Consider the following 22,430-nt stretch of genomic DNA (forward strand, 5'->3'; position numbering starts at 1 on the left):
TATGTGTGACTCGCAGTGCTATGGGCCCCACCTATGAGTAGAAATAAAGTTGCTCTTGGGTTAAGTGGGATGAGTATTGAGGGTTGTTGGAGAACTGTGCTGGATCAGCCCCATACTTAAAAGAATATTATTTTGTGAATTTTGCACACAACAAGTATAGATTAAATACATCCCTAAACATTAATAGGTATGATAATTTCTTCTTAGATTTAATTTTTAAAGAATATGATATACATTTTATGTGCCTGATGAAACCCCCTAAAAACGTCAGATTTAAAATCTTACAATGGAATATTTAATGTAGCCAGCAATTCTTCAGACATTATGATATTACCTTAATTAATGCTGCAATCCTTTTATCAGATGTGTATTTTGGGGTGGATCCTTTGGTGGATAAGAATGATGTGTCCAGGTGGCTGAGTGATGCTACAAAAGGATCGGGGATTTTTTTAACAGGAATTGGAAAAAGTGGAAGGAAATAGAACCCAACATTAAGTACCATATAGAAATGATGCAATGGTCCTTTGTTAGAATCAGGCATTTTTTGCAGTACTTAAATCCCACACATATAATGGCAACCGTATAACAGGTTGAGGATTTGCTAGAATCTGACACTCATAGGATTAGCAGCAGCTGGGTTTCCTTATTGCTTAATTATGGTGTGGTTAAACCTTGTGGAAAAGTGCAAGCAAAATGGCAGTCCAAGAAAGCCATCAGATATCTGTGCCAGTCTGGGATAAGATTAATACTTTAATGATTTAAGCATTGTACATACATAAGGATATATTCATGGATTGAATAAAAATCTGTATTCATCAAACAATTGCTTCACAAATCATTGTGGCTACATATGTTGAACTTCATTAATCGCACATGCGATCTACATTGCAGCACCCAGAGGGTCGTTCTCTAAGAATAGAGGAGGCATGTATGGGAATATTGAAAGTGCAACATTGTTGTACTTATATTCCTGATAAAAGTCAGAATATTCAAAGGTATAATAAAAACATTACTGAATTGCATAAAGAAGTGATTTCACTGGAGGTTGATGGTGTTCTAGAGAAACTTGGTAAGAGTTTTTCTAATGTAAAGAAATGGTTCACAGAGATAGGTAGCTCATTAATTGGAAACATACTAATAACAGTAACAATAGTAATACTGATAGCATTAATGTTGAGATTAGGATGTGTCTGTATTAAGAGAAGAAGAGCTGAAAGAAAATGAAAATAAATATAGAAAAGAATAGGCAAAGAGAACGTGAAATGGGTGAAATTGAGCTAGAAGAGCTGAAAGAAAAAATTTATGAACATTCAAGAGGTCAAATTATGAAAGATACTAAAGTCCAAACTGATGAACCTGAAACATGTTCTTAGAAAAATTTAGGTGGGAGGATTGTGTGGTGATAAGTCACCAAAGGGGGGAGTTGATGGCGCAGGGGAGAGACAAAGATTTTTGTGCACCCTTTGTAAAGTTAACCTCTCATAACCATAATGATATTAACAGAGTGAAGCATGTAAACTGATCGATAAAAGACTCCTAAAAATGTTACATTACACGTGGGAAACTAATTGCCATTTGCGAAAATAATATACTAATAAATGTAAACGAGTCATACCAATATAGAGCTGTAATAATATATATTTAATCAAATAAGCGTGTGTATTTGTGATTAAATAGAGAAAAATATTTTGTGGCAAGAAAAAAGTACAATTGGTAAGTAAAATGACGCTATATGTTTGCTTTTGCTGGGTAACAACTAACTGGGAACATTAGAATGGAGAGAGGTAAACACAAGGGCTATAATTCTCAATCTAATTTCTGTTGTGTTTGTTTTCGCATTAGTTCCCATTAAGGCCTGCGCGGCCTGGCCGGGGAAAATGGCTGTTTACTGAATCATTGGCCTCACTTCGGGAAAAGATGGCCTCCACGCATTCACTTTGGGTAGATTGTGTGTATAGAATGGCCTGTACACGGAGTGAGAGATGTCAAGGTCAACTTGGCCTAAGACGAGGAAGCATGCCAAAGGATGCCGGCATCTAAAACCGTGTGAAAGGAAATGTAATGGAAAATAATAACGAAAAGTGTCACAAAAGGAGAATGACAAGCACAAATCTGAGATGAATGTCATGAGAAAGAATTAAAAGATGACATTGATAAAATACAAACTGGTATGAACAAAGAGTACATGAGGTGATCATCACCACCCTTCTAATGGACCAATCAGAAAGAACTGTGGACCCTAAAAGTTTCAATTTTAAGTTAGATAGTTAGAGAAAAAGGGTATAAAAGAGCTTGCGTGAAAGAGAGGAAAGAGTTGCTCCACGGATTTTATTTTGCACCACGACATGCTGTCTGTTTGGACAATTTTATGGTGCTAGAGACTTTGAAATATCTTTGGACTTTAACTTTTGATGGAGCAGAGAAGATGATCGAATGCAGAGTTTTTATTTTGGAAGGGAGGCATTGAGGAGAATAGAGAGAGAGCTTTGGGAAGCTGTGCGACTCTGTCATTTGCTTATGATAGATGGGTAATATGTTTTTCTAATTTTCTTTTCCTTTAACAGTACTAAATAAAATGTAAAAAATGTTGCTTGTCTAACAAAAATTGCTAAATTTCCTTTCTTAAATGAAGTAGATAAACTATTTTAAATTTTAAACTCCAAGTCTGTTTATCTTATTTTATATAAATGTCATGACCGAATAAATGTTAATAGTTATAGGATTACTATGATTGAGCTGGTCTTAATCGCCATCAACTGACTTCTACTAGTTGGTCCATCGAACAAATAGCGGAGTATCTTGATGTATTGTTTTCCTAATAACATGTTAGCATGATATTGAAAATTTTGAAATGTATATAATGTATAAAGTATAGAATTTAGGTACCCTGCTAGCCAGCAGCTTGCCTTCTTTTTCACTGATTCAGGAGTAGAGTGGTGTGTGTATGTGTGACTCGCAGTGCTATGGGCCCCACCTATGAGTAGAAATAAAGTTGCTCTTGGGTTAAGTGGGATGAGTATTGAGGGTTGTTGGAGAACTGTGCTGGATCAGCCCCATACTTAAAAGAATATTATTTTGTGAATTTTGCACACAACAAGTATAGATTAAATACATCCCTAAACATTAATAGGTATGATAATTTCTTCTTAGATTTAATTTTTAAAGAATATGATATACATTTTATGTGCCTGATGAAACCCCCTAAAAACGTCAGATTTAAAATCTTACAATGGAATATTTAATTGGAGAAAAGAGTTACAAAATCGAATTTCAGCATACCGATATACTCCACATTCTACGACAGGGAAGACTCCTTTTGAATTATTCAGAGGAAGCTCTTCTAATACTAGTTTATGTCCAGGGCGGATGATCTTGGCTAAAGGTATAAAGGACAAGGAGATTGGTAAGTGGAGGGACAAAGAGTTATATCTTCAGAAGAAGAGGAAAGTTTATGTTGATGCTCGAAGATCCTCTAAAGTTTCCCTCTTCAAAGTTGGTGACAAAGTCAAAATTAAGGCTCTAGTAGGTGTCAGAACTGGTCTAAATTTACAAGTGCAAAAACTGTAATTAAACTTTTCAAAAATGCTGTAAAAACAGATGATGGGCGTATTTGGAACCACAGTCGTGTTGTTCATGTGAGCCTGGATGGAACATTTGATCCTGTTCCGAAAGTCTCTGTTAGGGATTCATCTTATGTTTGTACAAAAAAAGAATCTACTCGCAGGAGTAATAGGGTTCGCAAACTCCCTAGATTTCTGCGAGATTATGTAAGATCTTAGTTTCTCATTTTAGCATCTAATATGTTATTTACAAGATACTGATGTTTACTTTAAATGTAAGAAGGGAGGTGAGTGATTTATCCTAATTGTTATTTACATGTTACTGATGTTTACTTTAAATATAAGAAGGGAGATGTGTGATGTATCTTAGTTCCATGTTGTGTGTTCCAACATGGAACTTGGTACACTGAGGTTCAATAGCTTGTCAGTTGGTGACAGCAAGTTGATGGATGAGGTTGTTTTAATAAATACCTCTTACTTACTTCATGACTGAGTCTGCCTACTTTGTCACACATCACTCCAAAAAGCATGGAACAAACCCCCACACCACATTAGAGCCTCTTCATAGCTTCTTGAATTCTGCAAGAAGTTGTAAATCTGGCTCTTCGCATAAGGTCCTCAAGCACCTCCTATACACCTGCAAATTGCCACAATGCCCTTACAGGTGATGTGACCATATAAAAATCCAATGAACATAACGGGACATGGCATGACATAACATTCCACCTGTTCTCGTGTTTATTTGCATAGAGGACTTCCTTTTCCAGTTGCTGTTATTAGGACGGTAAAAAGTATAACTATGCCATACATTTTTCCAACAGACATGGTAGACATATTTATAATTTTCTATTTAAAAATTTTTCCAGGGTTCCCGGACTTCTCTACATACTCTGCATCCTGGTCGGATTCACACTGAGAGAACTAGTCCTCTTACTGAATGCAGCATATCAGAGACACATGAGGTGAAGTACTTTTGTAAACATTATAAAACAACTAAAGTCAACTTTCAGAAAGCTAAGTTGAAAGACCTTTTTAGATCTCAGGAACAGATATGGCTGTCACTATCTTGCTTCACACTTCAGAAGCAAGTAGTCAGTACTAAAGTCAATTCATGGCATAGTCTGTGTTTCAATTGTTCATTTCCTTGTGACTCCCAACCTACAGAAGAGCGTCAAGCCACATAATCTCATTTATATGACATGATCACAAGTTGCTAACCTACTCAGGGGCAAGCATGTGATTCTATTGTATATTTTTGGTAAAGTATGTCATCAGAATAGGCCAAGGTATGGAAATGTATTTGCTTAGGCTAAGACACTGGAAACACCCCCCCCCCCATCTGGTCCAATGCACTAAATAGTGTAATGAGGTCTCCTTTAAGGTCTCTGTTTTGACTTAACAGGCACATACAGACAGCCAGAGAGTTGAGGAAACAATACTAATGCTATGGCTGTATATTTGAACACGCATTGGTAAAGCATTGGCAAAGTAGATCCACTTATTATAGTGTTTCTTTATTGATTGATGAGCTTATGAGTGTGATTTTGTAGAGGGGTGAGTGGGTGAATTTGATAATAAGCGAAAGGTTCACTGCATGCATGACTGAGGTCTTGGTTAAGCATAAGGTGAGCTACTGAGTTCATCAATGGATGTATGGATGACGTCAGTGTATTAATGGGTGGCTGGGTAAATTACTGAGTGCATACATGAATGTGTATAGGTTGCACAAACCATGCAGGTTGAATGTACAAAAGCAACAGTAATAGTATTTAAAAGTGCCATGGATGACCAATATTACTGCAGGCAAGCATTTCACTAAGGCCGCGCCCAGTGCCATCATAAATGCATACCATCCATTTACATAAATGATCAACAACATTATGCAAAAGCAAGCATTATACTAAGGGGTTTTCCAAGAGGGCCTACAATAAGTCAACAATTAATGCTCTCATGACAGTGCACGAACTACACAAGAATGGATGCCCAGAGCAGTAAACTGGAGCGCCACGCTTACGGGATTATCCCGGGACCTTTCATTGAGTGCACAGACAGAATTTGGATACCTTTTACCTTGGATGTTATTACCCGATATTCTGAAGCAAACTGGAATGTACTAATGTAGCTTCTGATTCCATGACTACTGAATATAATGATTAGCCTTGAGAAAGCCCTGGCTAAACTTGCCATATAGGACGAAACATGTGCCGGCTGTTCCTTTTTTTAAAAACGTTCCAAAAACAAGTTAAAAAAGATTGAAATTTTAACAGTTTTGAAAAAAAAAAGATTGAAATTATGCACAATGGATTTACAATGAGGTGAATGCAAATAAAATAACTACCTCCATTTAAACCAATCTCGGTATTGTTCTGTGTTATAAAAAGGATTTATCCTATTGGCTAAAATAGATTCTTTGGAAGGGAGGAACATATGCTCACACCCCTATTTTTACAAGAAACAATGCCATCAACCCAAGAATGTCCACCATATGTCAGAAACTACCACTATTACTCCTTTTCTTATGTGGCTTATCTCTTAGCAATCCTTAAAGCATATTCATCATTGTAATATTATTCATGAATCCTAGTTCCATGTGTAGATTTGTCCCATTAATCAGTCATATCTAGTGCTGGTTTGAATTTGCAGTACCACTCAAAAGCCCTTAGGTCCCTCTGAGGATGCCTCTTGACGTCCTTCTGAAGACATGCAAAAGGGGTCAGACGTCATGCCTTTACTTTAGATTATTCTCAAATTGGCAGAAATGGTAGCACGGTACCACAGGCCACTAGTGTTTACTCTGAACTCAATACAAAAGGTACAGTACCTCAGGTTATTAGTAGAAGTTCCTATAAAAAGAACAGAAGGGTCTAGTATCATATATGGTTGCCAGATAACCTGTTCAGTAAGAAACCTATTCATACTGTATGTCAGGAATAAAACTGATGCATGTTTTTACTCCCATTTTGTAAGATGCAATGGGAAGGCCTGGGACAAGGAACACATCTTGCAAAGAAAACAACTTATGTGTTCTTTATTTTGTTCCTATTGCTTCAGAAAAACATTGAGTAAAGGAGTGTACTGTAGAGCTAGGAGAGTCCAGAGTAACTTTTAAAAGGAACACCAAGGAACTCCAGGGACAGGCACATTGAAGAAGTTGGAATCAATGGTCTAACAGAGGTTGCAGTTATGGCCTGTGGTTGTGCATCATGTACTTTTCATACACATACTCTCTTACAACCTTTACACTATACATGTCTTCATTAAATAACCCATTCATGTACACAGATGTTTTTATACAAATCCATGCCTGCAAGAAAACTCATCCTGAAGCAGCAGTATTTGTGAGCGGAGACTAGTGCATGCAAGGTGGAGCATAAAGATACCTACAATCTTTTGTATTAAATATGTGCACGTGCACCCAAAATCAGTCTCACAATCATGCCTTCTGCTGTTTATTTTATTCATCCCCCCAGCACCTTGATACAGCTACGGGTGAGTAGTTGTGCTTTACAGGGCACTTGATTGTCTAGAGAGCAGTCTTTAATCTTTGTTGTGCTGCAGAGTGTGCGTAAAATGTTGTTTCTCTTATGGTATGTAGTTTATGGCTACATATGTGCCTACAGTGAGAGGAACAGCAAAAATAATTCCTAAACATGTACAAGCATGGATGTCTAACTATATTCAGACTATGAGTAGATGTTGGGGGCAGAGTCAGGGCTGTTTCTAGACACAGGCCACATAGACAGTAGCCCTTTGTGGTGATAGTTTCCGCAGAGCAACACCAACATAAGGCTAAGCAGAGTTTAGCAGCTGGTTAGGAGCCGCTCATTTCAGAGCAAGCACTGGCAAAACACATAGAGCTGGGCTTTTTCTTACTGATCCAAAAGAGCAATGTCTCTTACATGCATGCATGCTTACACTTTTTCTCAGACATACACATTATTGTCACACACATGCAGTCTTCTTTGCACACACAAATATAGAGGAACACTATGAACGAGGAAGTCCTGGTGGCAGAGGAAGTAGTACTGATGGTGGTGCTGGTAATAATAATGGTGGAGATGGTTTTAGTAATGGGGCTTGTAATCATAGTTGTCATACTTATAGTAGTTGCTAATTTGGGGGGGTGGGTTGTATAGCACAAACTAGACCCGAAGGTATCACAACGCTTTGCATGAGCCCCAGTTGTGTTACAGACGGACATATTCTTTTTTGTTAGGAATGGCAAGATTAAGTGAATTGCCCAGAATCACAAGATTTTGAACGTCCCTGCCGAGATTAGCACCCCGTTCCCCAGCTCCAAGGTAGACCACTCTAGCTTTAGGCCGACTGGTGGCGGTGATATTGCTAGTGTTCATTATGGTTCTGGTGTACTACTGATGAGAATGTCGGAGATGGTGAAGATAGTGATGAGGATAGTGGTAGCAGTGGTGGCAGTGGTAGCAGTGGTGATGGTGCAAGTGGCAGTAGTACTACTGTTGGTGATAGTGGCGATGTTGATTAGAATAGTTATATTGGTGATATGATAGTGTTTGTGGTGGTGTTAGTTGCAGTGAAGATATTGATGATGGGGCAGTCTTGGTGGTGGTAGCAGTACTGGTGGTGATAGTGGCAATAGTGACAGTAAAAGTGGAAGTCAAGATAGTGGTGGTGCTGGAAATGATGGTGGGGTTGATAATAACACAAGTGAGGGTGTTGATTGTAATGATGACTGTTAGAACTGGCTATTTCTGGTAGGTTAAGGCTGACGCCAAAGCCAGGCAGAAACCACCATTCTAGTCAGGGCGAGGGAGTCACACGCCAAGATAACCCCTGCTCACCCCCTTGGTAGCTTGGCACGAGCAGTGAGGGTAAACTCGGATGCAATGTGTAAAGCATTTGCACCAGCACACAACAGCAACAACATCCTAGGCACACCACAAAAGGAACTCCACACAAGGTTATAGTAAAATAACTTTTGTATTGTCAAAACACATCAGATAGAAATCACACATGTACATTGTGCCAACTGGCACGGGCAATATTCACAAGGGATTATTTACAGGACAGGGCCACATGGGCCACTGTCAGAATCAACACTTTTAGAAATAGAAATACTGTCAGAAATTAGAATAAAAGGATATAAAATCACTGTAGCACAAATTAGCAAGAATAGCACTCAACCAGTAACTACTGGTAACAGGTAAGTACCACCTACGCAACCCTAACCACCTTAGGAGAATGTCACGCAGGGGACCAGGACCTCACTAGGACCACCTGTACTGGAAAGAACAACCACCTAGGAATAAAATACACTTAGGGGTATCAGCAAGAACATATTACACATGATGCATCACAACATTCAGAGGTGTAGGGAAAAAGGTAAACACATGATGCATAAAAACACATTCAGCGGTGTAATAACAAGGCACATGATGCATCAGAAACACATTCAGAGGTGTAAGGGAAGAAAACACATGATGCATAGAACATTCAGAGGTGTAAGAACAAGGGAGACACATGATGCCTAAAAACATTCAGAGGTGCCAGAACACAACTCAATAGCGCAAAAACACATGATGTCCAAAAACATTCAGAGGTGAAATAAAACCACACAAACGCGCAAAACTCACATAAGCCACTACCTGTGGCAGTCCCTAGGCCAACTGGCCTTGTTGGGGCTAGGACGCCCTGTTTCCCAATAGTCAGGGTCCTAAACGGTGCAGCTGCCCACAAAGTGCTGGGCAGCTGTGTCATCAGTAAAATTATGGCATGGGCTATCATTAGCCCTTGAGCAGAACTGCGCTACAAGGTAGGAGCCACACAGGCTCTTGAACAAATATGCCCCCACGAGCCTCTCTGGGCTTGCAACCAAATTGCCCCCACGAGCCTCTCTGGACTCGCAAAACTCTCATGTGGGCAGGGAGCCTCTCAACACAAAGGGCGCCTTGAGCCTTCTGTGGCTCGGGAAACAGATGCGGTGCTGTAAGCTGGAGTCCCCCTCCCGGGGACTCCCAAAGCCAAAGGTGCTCTTCGAGCCTCTCGGGGCTTTCAGCAATAATGCGGCCGCCGTCGGAGTCCCTCACGGGGACTCGATCACAAGCAATGCCCCTGAGCGAAGACGCCCGCACTCACCAGCTTCCCTGTGCGGCGGCAGCTCCTGGGGCGTCTCTCCTCCGTGCCGGGGCGGTACTCAGGCAGGGCTCCCTCCAGGACACGGGAGCCCCGCTACACCTCGGCTCCTCTCTGCTGCGCTAGCGGCCCCAATCACGGGCCCTTAGGTTATCTCCGGTCTCCCTCGGCATTCGGGAGACCGGAAAGGCGGAAAATGGCTTCTCTTCACGAGGAACACTGGCGATCCATCAATCGATGCGCAGCTCCGCAGGCGAGCCCCCAGTGACACCGGAACTGCAGCCACTCATAGCGCGGCTTTCCCGATGACGTGGCGGCCCGGGAACCAATCCCAGCGCGGCGTTGCTGAGGGGGCTCGTCGCTCTCAGCCAATGAGGGAACAGCTGCTTCGATCTTGGTCTCCGCGGCCCCAGCAAGGGACAGCGAGGTCGTCGGGGGTCTCCAGGCTCCTGGGCAAGATCGATACTCGGCGGCACAGGGTTTCTGCGGGCGCAGGTCGCAAATAGACCGCCCTCACGACTACCGATCTTCTTTGGGGCAAAACTCACGAGGGGAGACACCACGATCCCCTGGACCTCGTAGAATGCGTGCCGATGACCACACCGATCTCGGTCCCAGGCATAAGAGAAAACAAAGTAAAGCGCTATTAAGCGCTGGGGGCCAAAATCAAGCGCTCCTAGCGCTAAAGGCAGGGATAAAGCACCCCCAGGCGCTAGGGGTGAAAGCAAAGCACTCCCAGCGCTAGGGACAAGTAAAGGTCCACAAGTCCAGCAGGGTCCTTCAGCAAAGGGAAGCAAAGGGGACCCAGTAAAAGGTCTCCAAAGTCCAGGACCTCAGCAGTCCATCAGGTATCCAGGGGCTGGGCAGGGCCCAGGGATTCCCCTGGGCCCAAGCAGCAGCACGCCCCTGGAAGATTCAAGTTAGAAACAAGAACATTTTGGAAGGGGGCACAGCCCCTTTTTATACAGAGAAAAGTCTTTGAAGTCTTTGTGCAAGTGGGCCCTGAACCCGGTCTAAACCAGTTCTTGGGTGTTGCTGGAGCCCTTGGGCTTCCTGGCTTCCTTCTTTCTTTCAGTATCAGGGACAGAGGTGACAGTCGCCCAGCGGGAGGTGGAGCCAGTATTGTGGTCAGGCAGGCACAGCCCTATTCACTCCTAGGTGCTATCTCCTCCCACTTCCCTGGCAGCAGATGCAGCCTTTCATCCACGGGCTGACTCAGACAACCTCCTGGGGGCTCTGCAGCCCCGGTCACCCTCAAACCAGACAGTCAATCCACAAGCAGGCCCAGGCACTCTGGGCCAGGCTCACCAGCCAATCACACGCCAGGCACAAATTACACAAATATGCCAACTTCTAGAAGTGGCACTTCTCCACTAGACACAATCATGCCACATATACCATTTCGCAGCATTCAATCTCACGAGTTCGTACATACCAAACTCGACCCTGCACTCCCCACACATCAGGAACTACCATGGGCATACATATTCCCCATTCATTCCTATGGGAGGGCAGGTCACTCACCACACATACACAGAGAGCTCACGCACTTTACACTGTACCACAGTGAAAAATTGCGCAAAGGCCTAAAATCACCAACACCAGGTCACAGAAACAGGCTAGGAAAAAGCTAAAAGTTTCGGGGTGAACCTGCCAAAAAGGGCCGGGTCCAACAATGACAATGCTGGTGAAATGAATGGTGGTAGGGGTGGTGGTAATGGTGAGATGGTATTGAATTGGAAATGGTAATGCTGATAATCCTGGTAAAGGTGTGTGAAAATGGTGATCACTGATGATGGTGACAGTAGTATTGGTGATAATTCTTATGACAGTAGTGTTGTTAATGATACTGGTATTGTTGGTAAAGATATTGGTGATGGCAGTAATGGTGTGGTAATGGTTTTGGTGGTGGGTGTGAGAAGTTGGCATAGTATATGATGTTCACTATTCTAGTGAGCACCTTGCATCAGTCCAAACAACCCTTATGGTGATGGTTGTAAAGTCAACCTTATAGACCAGCTATCCTAGTGGTAGCATGGACAAAGCAGTCTTAGGCTAAACTCAAGAGGGCATGTAAGGCCAGCTGTTTTACCATATATAACCCCTTTAATACCAAATGAAAGGACACCACACAGGATATATATAAAATAGATATGTATTTATTTCTAAACAACCCCTCTGAACTCTTTATGAGATCAGAGGCACAAGCACATAACAAGATACTTAATTATCATACAGTAAGTTGCACAATATACAGCAATGCCCTAGGGGCACTTCAAACCATATACTAAAAGAGTGGTATAAGAACCACGTCATGAACAAAGGATAGGCCTAGGGCCTAGGGATTCGCTGGGGCTACGCTGTACTACCAAAGGATAGGAAGCAGGAAGCCCATGGGAGGCGTGTGCAGTGTCGAAACACACACACGGGTTCTCATAGAATGAGAATGGGAACGAAAGAAATGGAAACGAGTTCTTTTAGGGCACTTCCGGATGGACTAGGAGAAAGCTACTTGAAACTTGGACACTAGGATAGTCAATACCCACAGGAGCACCGAAGTACTCACGTTACCCCACCCCTAGGAAGCAGGTGCATAGGTGTCAAAGTAGGTCGGGTTTCGTCGCTGAATCCTATGGAGCCTTGAAGAAAGATGCTGCAGGCGACCAGGAGGGAAGTGTCCAGTTGGAGGATGAAGAGTACCTGAAAGCAGAGGGGACAGAGTCTGGGTCACTAACCAGTGACCAGGAAGGAACCAGGAAGGAACCAGGCGATGTCGCGATGCAATCAGGTGATGTCATGAAGCTTGTCTCTGCAGCCACGTGGACCAGGAGGTGTCGACGACAACCAGGAGTGAATCACGGACTGTGCCACAAAGGATCACGCCGTCGGCGGTATCGGCTTCTGGATTGGAGTCAACAAGCCTTGGCAAAGGCAACCCACGCAGGAATCAAAGATGGCTTCTGGATCAGTCAAGCAAGGTCTGATGGGCTTCTCCTTTTCAGGGAAGCAGGGTCCAGTCTGAAGCAAGCAGACCATCAGTGTAGATTTGTAGTTTTATCATCACAGAGGCCATTAGCCAATGGGCAAGTGACCGGACAGACAAGTCAAGCAGGAAAATGCAGAAGGGCCCCACGCAGAACTCGTGGAGTGTGGAGGGCTGATCTTCAGTGCAGTTGGTGCTCGGGGCTGGAGCGTCTTAATCCTCAATGCACAACTTCGAGGGTGCCTCAGAAGTTGCACGGAAAGCAATTCGCTGGCTTTCCAAGATGGCCAGTCCCACGTCTCACGTCGCCTCCACGGGTCTCAGCTTTGCTGTGGCTGTGGATCGGGCTGAAGGAAGTCGGAAGTCTGGGTCTTGTCAGGCTCTGTGCTCGGGCTCCAGCGGGAGCGTCAACAAAGCAAACCATTGATCGCTTCATGGTGCCTGCTTACACAGGGTGGTCACTCCTTGACCACAAGGGAGATTCTTCAGTCTTCTATCTTCAGGTAGAACGTCGAAGGTCCAGAGTTTCATTTCAAGTTTCAATCAGGATAAATCTAAAGTCTTGGGACTCAGCTCCTACCTATATATCAAATCTAGGGGCTGGATTACCTGCTAGGTCCCTCCTATGGGTGGGACCAGGGAAGGGGGTGGTTACACCCATTTCCATTTTTTCAGTTTCGTGCCAGAGCTGGGGCTGGAGTGCCCCAGCACCGGTTTGAACCTGACTATGCATGGGACACCTTGTGTGCCCCAGGCAGTGTCTTGTTTCATTCAGCCCTCCCTGCCCCAATACACTATAGCCTGTCTGGGGTGGTGCTAGCACCTCCCAAGACAGGAAACCTACTGTCCAAGCCTCCCTCACTGGAAGGGCTCCCAGCAGCAGGAGGCCAAACTTGTGTCTGTGGCAGCAGCATCCATTTTGTGATGCTGAGGCTCTGGTTAACTTTAACCGGGATTAGAAGGAACAACATGTCTTCTCCCTCTAGAAGGTTGGAATGCTACCCCCGTCGCCAGAACTGGCGAGGGGGTAGTATTCCAAAGCGTATGACACCTTACACGACATGTTTTGATAAAGTCAAACCAGAGTTAGCATTTAACCGCGAGGTTCATGGTATATGGTATGGCTATATCCTAGAACAGCTAAAAGGACATGGTTCCGAAAGCTGCAAACAGGCTCAGCTCATGCTAGAGCCTCATCTCACATAGAACCAAGCACTCTGCCTCCAGGATTGTTAAGGCCTGCCATAGGAGTGACTTATAGGTGTATATGTGTCTAGATATAAGGTTAGATATAGAAACACTAGGGGGCGGAGCTTGCCAGCGTCGATGGCAGACGTCTAGGTGCTGAGCTCCGCACCATTGCCCATTTTGATCCTGCTATTTATCCTTCATTAACAAAGCCAAGCTGTCCTCGGAGGGGGTGTCGCCCCTTGGAACTCGGCAGCATAGATTACGGCGTCTCCTGGTTCAAAACGGGCACCGGAGACGGAGTTACGGTGCGGAGCTCCTTTGTAGCGGACCAGACCGCAATCCCCGGACTTTCCTAGGGAGCTGTCTGACCTGCGTTGCTGTGCGTGCGGCCAGACTGGCGGAGGCTGACCGGATCCTACCGGAGCCTCGACGGGGTGGAGGTCGCTCCGGACCAGGGCGGGCTGCGGTAATCACAGAAGGTGTGAGCTGCTACAGCGGAGCGTGATGAGGGGGGTTCGAACAAAACCCTGCAACACTCTATAAATGAAGTGGACTTGGCGTGGGCCAGGTTACGGCAGTACGCTAGGCCGGGAGGCCTCCCCCACCTGACGAACTGCTTCCCGGAGCTGCGGCTCTACAGACAGGCTTCGCCCCGGACCCGGCACTGGCAGCATTGCTTAAAACTGTGAGCCTGCGGCATGAGCGAGCATATTGGTTAGTACCGCGCGTGGACGCTGCTTAAGGAGGGGGGGCCTTCCCGAGCGGGTACCCTCGCCCCTCGCCTACACACCGACTGGAGTTTGTGAATCACCGCGCACGAGCGGGCCACCACGAGTACAGGACACCAAGGGGATAAGAGGTGTGGACCCGGGATCGGGGGAGTGAGGTGTGGGCTGGTTTCACTGGGTGGAGAAGCGTGGCTCAGTGGTTAGAGGCGGCAGACCCGGGAGCTGAGATCGGCCGTGGACCAGGGTTCGATTCCCCGCCTCGGCGGGTCTCGGGCTCAAAATTCCACGGACTCGACAATTCTCGCTCCGGTGCCTACTCGACTCACGGGGTCACACTCTGCGACTCTGGGCAATAGCTTGCTTAATCTCCACTACGGCCCCTCGCGGTGGGATGCCTGGCTTTCACCTTGTGGATACCCTGCCGGGGTATCTCACAGGGGAATACCAGGACGGGTTCCCTAAGCAAGCGCCTTGAGACCTCTGGGTGATTCGTGCGCTATATAAGTCGAAATACATTTACATTTACATTACCCCCTCCCCCCCCCCTCATCGCCATCTTGCTTGCGGCGCCTGGATAGGACTGCCTCCAACGCAAGGACTAGTGCAGAGGAGCATCGTGAGCTCCTGACCCTACTGGCGTGTGGTGGTCGTCTGGTCGGGTGTGGGTTGCACACTAGCTACTGCTCCAATACAAAGCGCGATCACCCTTGCCAAACTTGTTGGGAGGATCGGAGTACTTGCGGCTGAGGTGGACAAAGTACATCACATTTGCACCTAACACTGCGGCTACGCCATCGAGTGGCGCGACCGGATGAGCAGGAGGAAGCATAATTTGATAACCATAGAGCTGCGGCCTCTATTGCTGAAGGGGCTCTTGACCCGGGCCTAGACGTGGGCTGATTGAGGAGGACACCCTTCAACTCGGCGGCTTTAGAGCGGCGTCTTCGAGGTGAGCGGGTGACATTCTGAGCCCCTGCGGGTCCGTGGCGGACCTTCTCTGTGACATACCGGACACCGGTCAGTCAAAATTGGCTGGGAAAGTACGCAGCAATAAGGAACCTACACGCGTGAACCGCTGCAGTGTGATAGTTGGGGCTCAGTAGTGTTGAATGTCAGGCAAGTTGGAAAGTACTAAATACACTAAACATCGGTCCGGAGGGGCGCTGTAGCGACGAGAACGCACTGGTTTGCAGGAGTGGGCAAGCACAAGATAGGCGGCTGGAGTATCCCCTCGAACTTTGCCTTTCTGACCTATGGCGGTGAGATCAGTAACTCCGACGTCCTGTCAGTCCGCCATGGGCAAGGGCGACAAAACCCAGACTATGCTGGCATTCGATCAACGACGGGCGAAGCAGCCGGATTCTCAGGCGCCCGAACCATCATCTCGGGGCAGGGACTCTGAGAGCTCAATGTGCGCAGAGATCAGAGAAATGCTGGTATCTATGGAGAAAGGACTGCAAGACAGTATGGCGTCTATTGGTTACAAAATCGATGCTCTTACCTATCGCATGGATCGTATGTCAGAGCGAGTGGACAAACACGCGGAACGTCTTGACATGTCGGAGAGGCGTCTCGCTGAGGTGGAAGAAGCGCAAACGGAATGGGATAAAGACCGTAAGCAGTTTGGTAGGCTCCTTCAGGTCATTCAGAATAAGTCGGAGGACTTGGAAGCCCGCTCGAGGCGCTCGAACATTCGCATCATGGGGGTTGCGGAGACGACGCAAACCGGTAAAATGGAGCACTTTGTGGAGAAACTTCTACACACTCTCTTGGGGGAGGACGTCTTCTCACCTATGTTTATCGTGGAAAGAGCCCACCGCACGTTGGGACCTCGCCCGCGTCCGGGGGCACCCCCGAGACCGATAATAGCAAAACTACAGAGACAGAGATACAGCGTTGTGGGTGGCAAGAGACAAAGGAAAACTGCAGTACGAAGGCATGGATATCTCCCTATACCCGGACTTCACCGCAAAAGTTCAAGAGTAAAGGAGACACTTCGCGCCGTTCAAGAAGCAACTTAGTGAACTAGGACTGGACTACGCGATGTTATACTCGGCGAAGCTGCGGATCAATAGACCAGGTCACTCACATTTTTTCACGAACCCCAGAGAGCTCCAGAAATCCTTAAAGGAATGGTCTAAGTAACAGAGGAACAGCCCGAGAAGCCAAAACGGGGAACAGGAAGATGCCTCCCAATTGGACGAGCAAGAATAGTATGGCTGTTGGCAACTCAGGCTTACTCACTGTGGGTCTATCGAAGGTTGCACAGAGGGGTGGGTACAGGAACCCCTAATGTAGAGTGACTCTGGGAGTTGTGCAGCATCGACTTCTGGGACCTGAGGGAACCTGTAAAGAGACTGTGATGCTATGGCTGGGTGATATCTTTACATTATATCTGTATCTGGCAGCTGACATGTTAAGTTGGCTATTTGTTCGCGAAGATGACGGCAGGGTATACTTTAATGCATGTAATCCTTGAACTTTAATACTGCTATGTGGCTCATGGAGACATTGGGGAGACGCCATTTGAAGTCTCACGGAATATAGATGTTGACTCACGTTGATAAGTGCTTAGGGGGTGATGGTGCGGGGGAGGTCTGGAGGTACACGATGCTGAAGAATGGTTTTCTGTTTCTTCTGGTAACCTCTGCCCTAGCGCTATTAGCTCACATGGTCCCTAGTGGGTCAGTTTGGGGACTGTTAAGGGAGTTGTCAGGGGGGGAGATTAGGGGAGGGACGGGGTTCTGCCTGGCCAGATTGGGGGTGGTTGGCTGTGGGTGGGGGGGAGTGAGATGGGGGGGAGTTTCGGTTTTGGGGTGGGGGAGCTGAAAGTTACGCCAAGCAGAGTGCTTCCTGGTTCTATTTCTCGTAGGCTGACTATCATTGCCATCGCCCCACAGACTATGGGACACAGAGGTTGGAGAATCCCGTTTGATAACTATACAACCTCTCAGCTGAGATGACAGGCATAAGTGGAACGACAGTAGAAGGTGATTCTGATTCTCTGAGAGCGCTGACATGGAATGTGAGGCGGCTCAACGATTACCGCAAACTTAGAAAGGTGTTAAATTATCTCTATAGACATCACATTGACCTCGCCCTTATACAAGAAACCCACCTCCCACTTGCGAGTAAGATGCTATTAGCTAAAGGGTTCGGAGGTAACAGTGTGGCTGCAGGGTTTACTACACATTCCAGGGGGGTGGTCACATGGGTCAACCCTAGATCTAAATTAAGCTTAACACTGATTGAGACGGACTCGGAAGGCTGCTATTTAGTTGCCAGGTGTGTTGGCAAAGGACATGTTCTTGTAGTGGTTAATGTATATAGCCCCAACTACGACAATCCCGAGTTTTATGCTGCCCTTGCTAATCTCTGCAGATCCCATGTTGGCTCCAAAATGCTGTGGGGGGGTGGTTTTAATTTCGTGATAAACTTGGACCTTGATAGATCGGCGGGGCCACCCCGACGACCGGCAGCCACGGCCCTCTACATGCAGGCGGAGCTTGTCAAATTAGATCTTGTTGACAACTGGAGGCACAAGCATCCCATAAGGGGCGGATATACACACTATTCGGTCTATCATGATGTCCATACACAAATAAACTACTGGTTGGCATCCCAGTCAATACTAAAATGCATTAAGGGGTGCACGATATTACCGCGTACCCTCTCAGACCACTCTCCCTTCCTCTTGGTACTGGAAACGGCGGTGAAGAGAATCCCTCCATTTACATGGCGATTTTCCCCTTATTCTCTATTAGATGAAGTATTTAGAGGTGAATTGGCGGAAGATATAGACAGTTTTTTTTAGATCAATTTGGGGTCTGTCAATAGTTTTCAGACGGTGTGGGACACATTCAAGGCATATATTCGGGGTATAGCAATGGCAAAACACTCTAGTGTGCTCAAGTCTATAAAGCAAAGAATGAAGCATCTTGAAACCCAACTGTCGGACTTAGAAATGCAACAGAAGAACACCTCTGATACTGACACTGCAGAGCGAATCAAAAGGCTAATCACAGAATATAATGAGGAGGCAGATAGAGAAGTACAGCCCATGGGCAAATACGCCACGGCTCGCACATATGGGGAGGGGGAGCGACCTAGCTCTCTGCTAGCCAGAATAATGCGTAATAACAGACGACCACTGGTGGTAGATGAACTAATAACATCCACAGGGGAGGTAATCACTGACGAAGTGGAGATCCTCGAAGAATTCAGAGATTATTATTCTGGGCTGTACAAGTCTAGATCTGCACAGGTGGAGGAGGAAATCGACGATTATCTTAGTTACATTAAAATGCCCTTTTTGTCCAATTCCCAAAGGGAATTTCTGATGATGCCCATACAAAAGGAGGAGATTCTGGAAGCACTGGACGGGATGAGATCTGGCAGTGCCCCAGGGCGGATGGGCTGACAGTGGGCTTTTATAAGGCTTTTAAAGACAAACTCGTACCACATCTGCTAACTGTTTTTGATGACATCTGTACGGAGGGCAGTATGCCTGGGTCTATGAGGGAGGCTCTACTTGTTACTATTCTAAAACCTGGGAAACCCCCTAATGCGTGTGATTCTTATAGGCCGCTTTCCCTGATAAATGTAGACGCCAAACTGTATGCTAAGGTACTGGCTACGTGCCTGGCGCTTCTCGTGCCAGAGCTTGTGGCTCCGGAACAAGCGGGATTCATCCCTGACAGAAACCTAACGTATAATATCCGTACAGTGCTAGGGACAATTCAACATGTGCGCCAGGAGAACAAAGCATTGGCGATTTTTCTGGACATGGAGAAGGCGTTCGACTCTGTAGAATGGCCTTTCATGCTGAGAGTCTTACGAAAACTGGGGCTGGGGGAACCCTTTTTACAGATGTTGGGAGCGTTATACTATAAGCCCATGGCAAGGCTGAGGATGGGTAATAGAGTCACTGGTGCCTTTGAAGTAAGCAGGGGAACTAGGCAGGGTTGTCCCCTTTAACCCCTCTAATACGCACTAGTTGCGGAACCTTTAGCATGTGCGATTAGGGAATATCATAGATTGGAAGGTATAAACTTTCCATCGTATAAAATTGGTATCTCTACATACGCAGATGACACGCTGCTCTATGTCCGTGACCCAGAAACGAACCTGTCATCTATACTGAGGGAGGTGGTGAGATTTGGGGCCATATCAGGGCTGATGGTGAATTGGACTAAATCAGTGGCGGTCCCGTTAACGCCTGTGACACTGCCTTTTGATATGGAATATCCGCTGCAGTGGACAACGGACTCGATCAGGTACTTAGGGATTCAGCTTCACACCGACCCGGACATACTAGTTAGGGAAAATTACGGGGTTGCATACACAAAACTTGTAGAAGATGTTGATACATGGTGCAAACTCCCCTTATCCTTAATGGGAAGGATAGCTATCATGAAGATGGTAGTCTTACCTAGATTCCTGTTTCTGTTTAATAACATCCCGGTGGTCCTATCCAAGACCTTTTTCAAACAATTGACTCAAATACTTATTAGACTTGCCTGGGGTGGCAAACAGCCCAGAGTCCAATGGAAAGTTTTAATGCTTCCCTATGAGTTGGGGGGATTGGGCGCTCCAGACTTGGAGAGATATTACAGAGTGGCTCAGGCAGCTCATTTACATACGTGGATCCACGGGAGCTCTGATATCCCTCACGTGATACTTGAACGATTATTTGCAGACCCTTCCCCCTTGCCGGCAACTGTCTTTAATCCGGGTGACAGAGGCATTGGTAAACTGGACTCGATTAAGGCCACAAATCACGCTTGGCACTCGTTAGTACAGGCACAGGATTGTGAACTACTGTACTGCAGATAGAATGGGCGGTATGGCTAGCACCACTGCAAGAGAAAGGAGTCACGAGAGCACTGAAGAAACTGGGAATCACAAAGATGGAAGATCTATTTATAGACGGGGTGGTGAAAACCTGGGAACAGGTTCTCCCCTCGCAGGCTGAGACCCCACTTTTACTACGCTTTCAGTTCCACAGGGTACGAAGTGCTCTACTAGAACTCTTGGGCCCAGACTTGGCAGAGCCGCTGGAGATCCCGGAGCCTACGTACATGATTAAAACATCGGCGTCTCGCAAGCTGGTTACGAATCTCACTAAAATAGGAGTTCAACATAAGCAACATCAATACTCCAAAGCTAGGACAGAATGGCAACGTGATCTCCAAATGCCAATAGATGATGAGATATGGAAGTACTGTTGTTCTAGCACTAAAAAGCTGTCTCTAAACGGACGACACAGACTGGTCCATTTCAAATATTTACAACACGTCTACTACACACCAGAGAGACTACATAGATATGGGCTTAGACTCACTGCTGAGTGTGAACGCTGTCATGCGCAAGTGGCAAATTTCATGCACATGGCATGGAGCTGTCCTGGCATTAATACATTTTGGAAAGAGATCTTTTTGGAACTGAGTCTGATTTTAGAAACGGAAATGCCTGCCAATCCAGCATTGGCACTGCTGGGGTACTCCAAGACGCTCCCGGTGGCGCTCCGAAGCTTGGCAGATATAGCCCTGCTTATAGCTAGGCGGGTGGTCGCTGTATGTTGGATGAGGGGTCCGTTACCAACTAAGAAAAGGTGGGCCAGGGACATGTTATACTTCTGCACGCAATCGGAAACATACAGTGAATTGCTCCCTCCTAAGAGTCGACCCAAGAATTTCTGGGGTTTATATCAGACTTACTTACGTGCAGGGGATGGTGAGGAGACAGCACAGGGTGAGATAACCGACATGCAAGAATAGTTCATGGAGAATGCTGGGCAAGTCTAGCAGGGGTCTTCACTGAGAGAAGGGAGTATACAGGGTACAGTGGGAGCCCGGGGAGGATGGACTTTAAGCTAAAGGAAGAGTAGAGGATGAGTGCACTGCTCTAAGCAACTATAATGATAGGGAAGTTCTTCTGAAGTGTGTCCTGTGCTGTGTTGTACTAGGATTAATAGGGTTGGGAAGCGGATGGGGTGCAGACTTCCCCGCGGTAGGTAGTCAGAGGGGTTGTATGACACTCTAATTCCTTGAAGAAATGGCGGGAGGGTGAGTTGCTGGTGTATTGTGGGTGGGGGGTTTGTTAGGGTTGGAATTAAGGATTACGGTGATTAGAGAACTGCTCCCGGCCTACGGCCTAATGGGCTTGGCGTGATAATTGATCTTAAGTGAGAGAATACGCCTACACAGGGTGGGTGGGACAAGTACAGTGCTCTGGAACTGACGATAAATATGGATGTTTTTGAATCATATTCTATACGAACGCCGCCGGTCTGTCGGCTAATTGGCTGTGTAAAATGTGTCTGGATTATGCACAAATACTGCCCAATATTCGCTGCCGGCCTCAGGGTTGTAGGCTGCACGCTGTGAAAAACTTTTGGTAAGTCAATAAAATGTAATAATAAAAAAAAGATATAGGAATACTATATCTAAGCAAGGGGTGAGTACACGACCTTGCCCCTGCTGAGTGATCAGCCAGTTGTGTCAGTTTGGACGGCCAGCTAGGGGTGGCAAAAGATATGCTGCAGCCCCTGGTAGGCCTTGGATGCACCTATGCCCTGGGCACCTATAGTGCACTGTACATGGGGCTGAGAAGGTGTCCAGTACCAAATTGGTGATGTACCTATAGTACATGTATGTGAAGTTAGAGAGAGAACAGCAGGCTGTGGGTCTGATTAGCAGATTCAACAAGGTAGCTCTCACCAGGAAATTAGAAAAAGCTCTGTGTACAGCGCAGTTGAGATTACAATAGGGCAACAGCTGGAGGAGAAAAAAGACACGTTCAAGGCTCCTTCAGCAGCAGATAACCTAAACGTCAGAAACCTATTTTGTCAAGTGAGTT

The 22,430-nt window shown here is 46.0% G+C and overlaps 1 protein-coding gene across 1 annotated transcript in view; it reads left to right on the forward strand.

Annotated features, from left to right (window-relative positions):
- Positions 1-3,366: 3,366 nt before the first annotated feature.
- LOC144790806 (galactose-3-O-sulfotransferase 2-like) overlaps positions 3,367-22,430 on the forward strand; it is a 283,596-nt gene continuing 264,532 nt past the window's right edge. The window contains exons 1-2 of the mRNA XM_078665487.1: positions 3,367-3,563; positions 4,427-4,522. Coding sequence (XP_078521613.1) covers positions 3,367-3,563; positions 4,427-4,522 — 293 coding nt within the window. The remainder of the gene's footprint in view (positions 3,564-4,426; positions 4,523-22,430) is intronic.

The sequence above is a fragment of the Lissotriton helveticus genome, chromosome 11 (genome assembly GCF_964261635.1).
Source record: "Lissotriton helveticus chromosome 11, aLisHel1.1, whole genome shotgun sequence".
In the NCBI taxonomy this organism is placed as follows: Eukaryota; Metazoa; Chordata; class Amphibia; order Caudata; family Salamandridae; genus Lissotriton; species Lissotriton helveticus.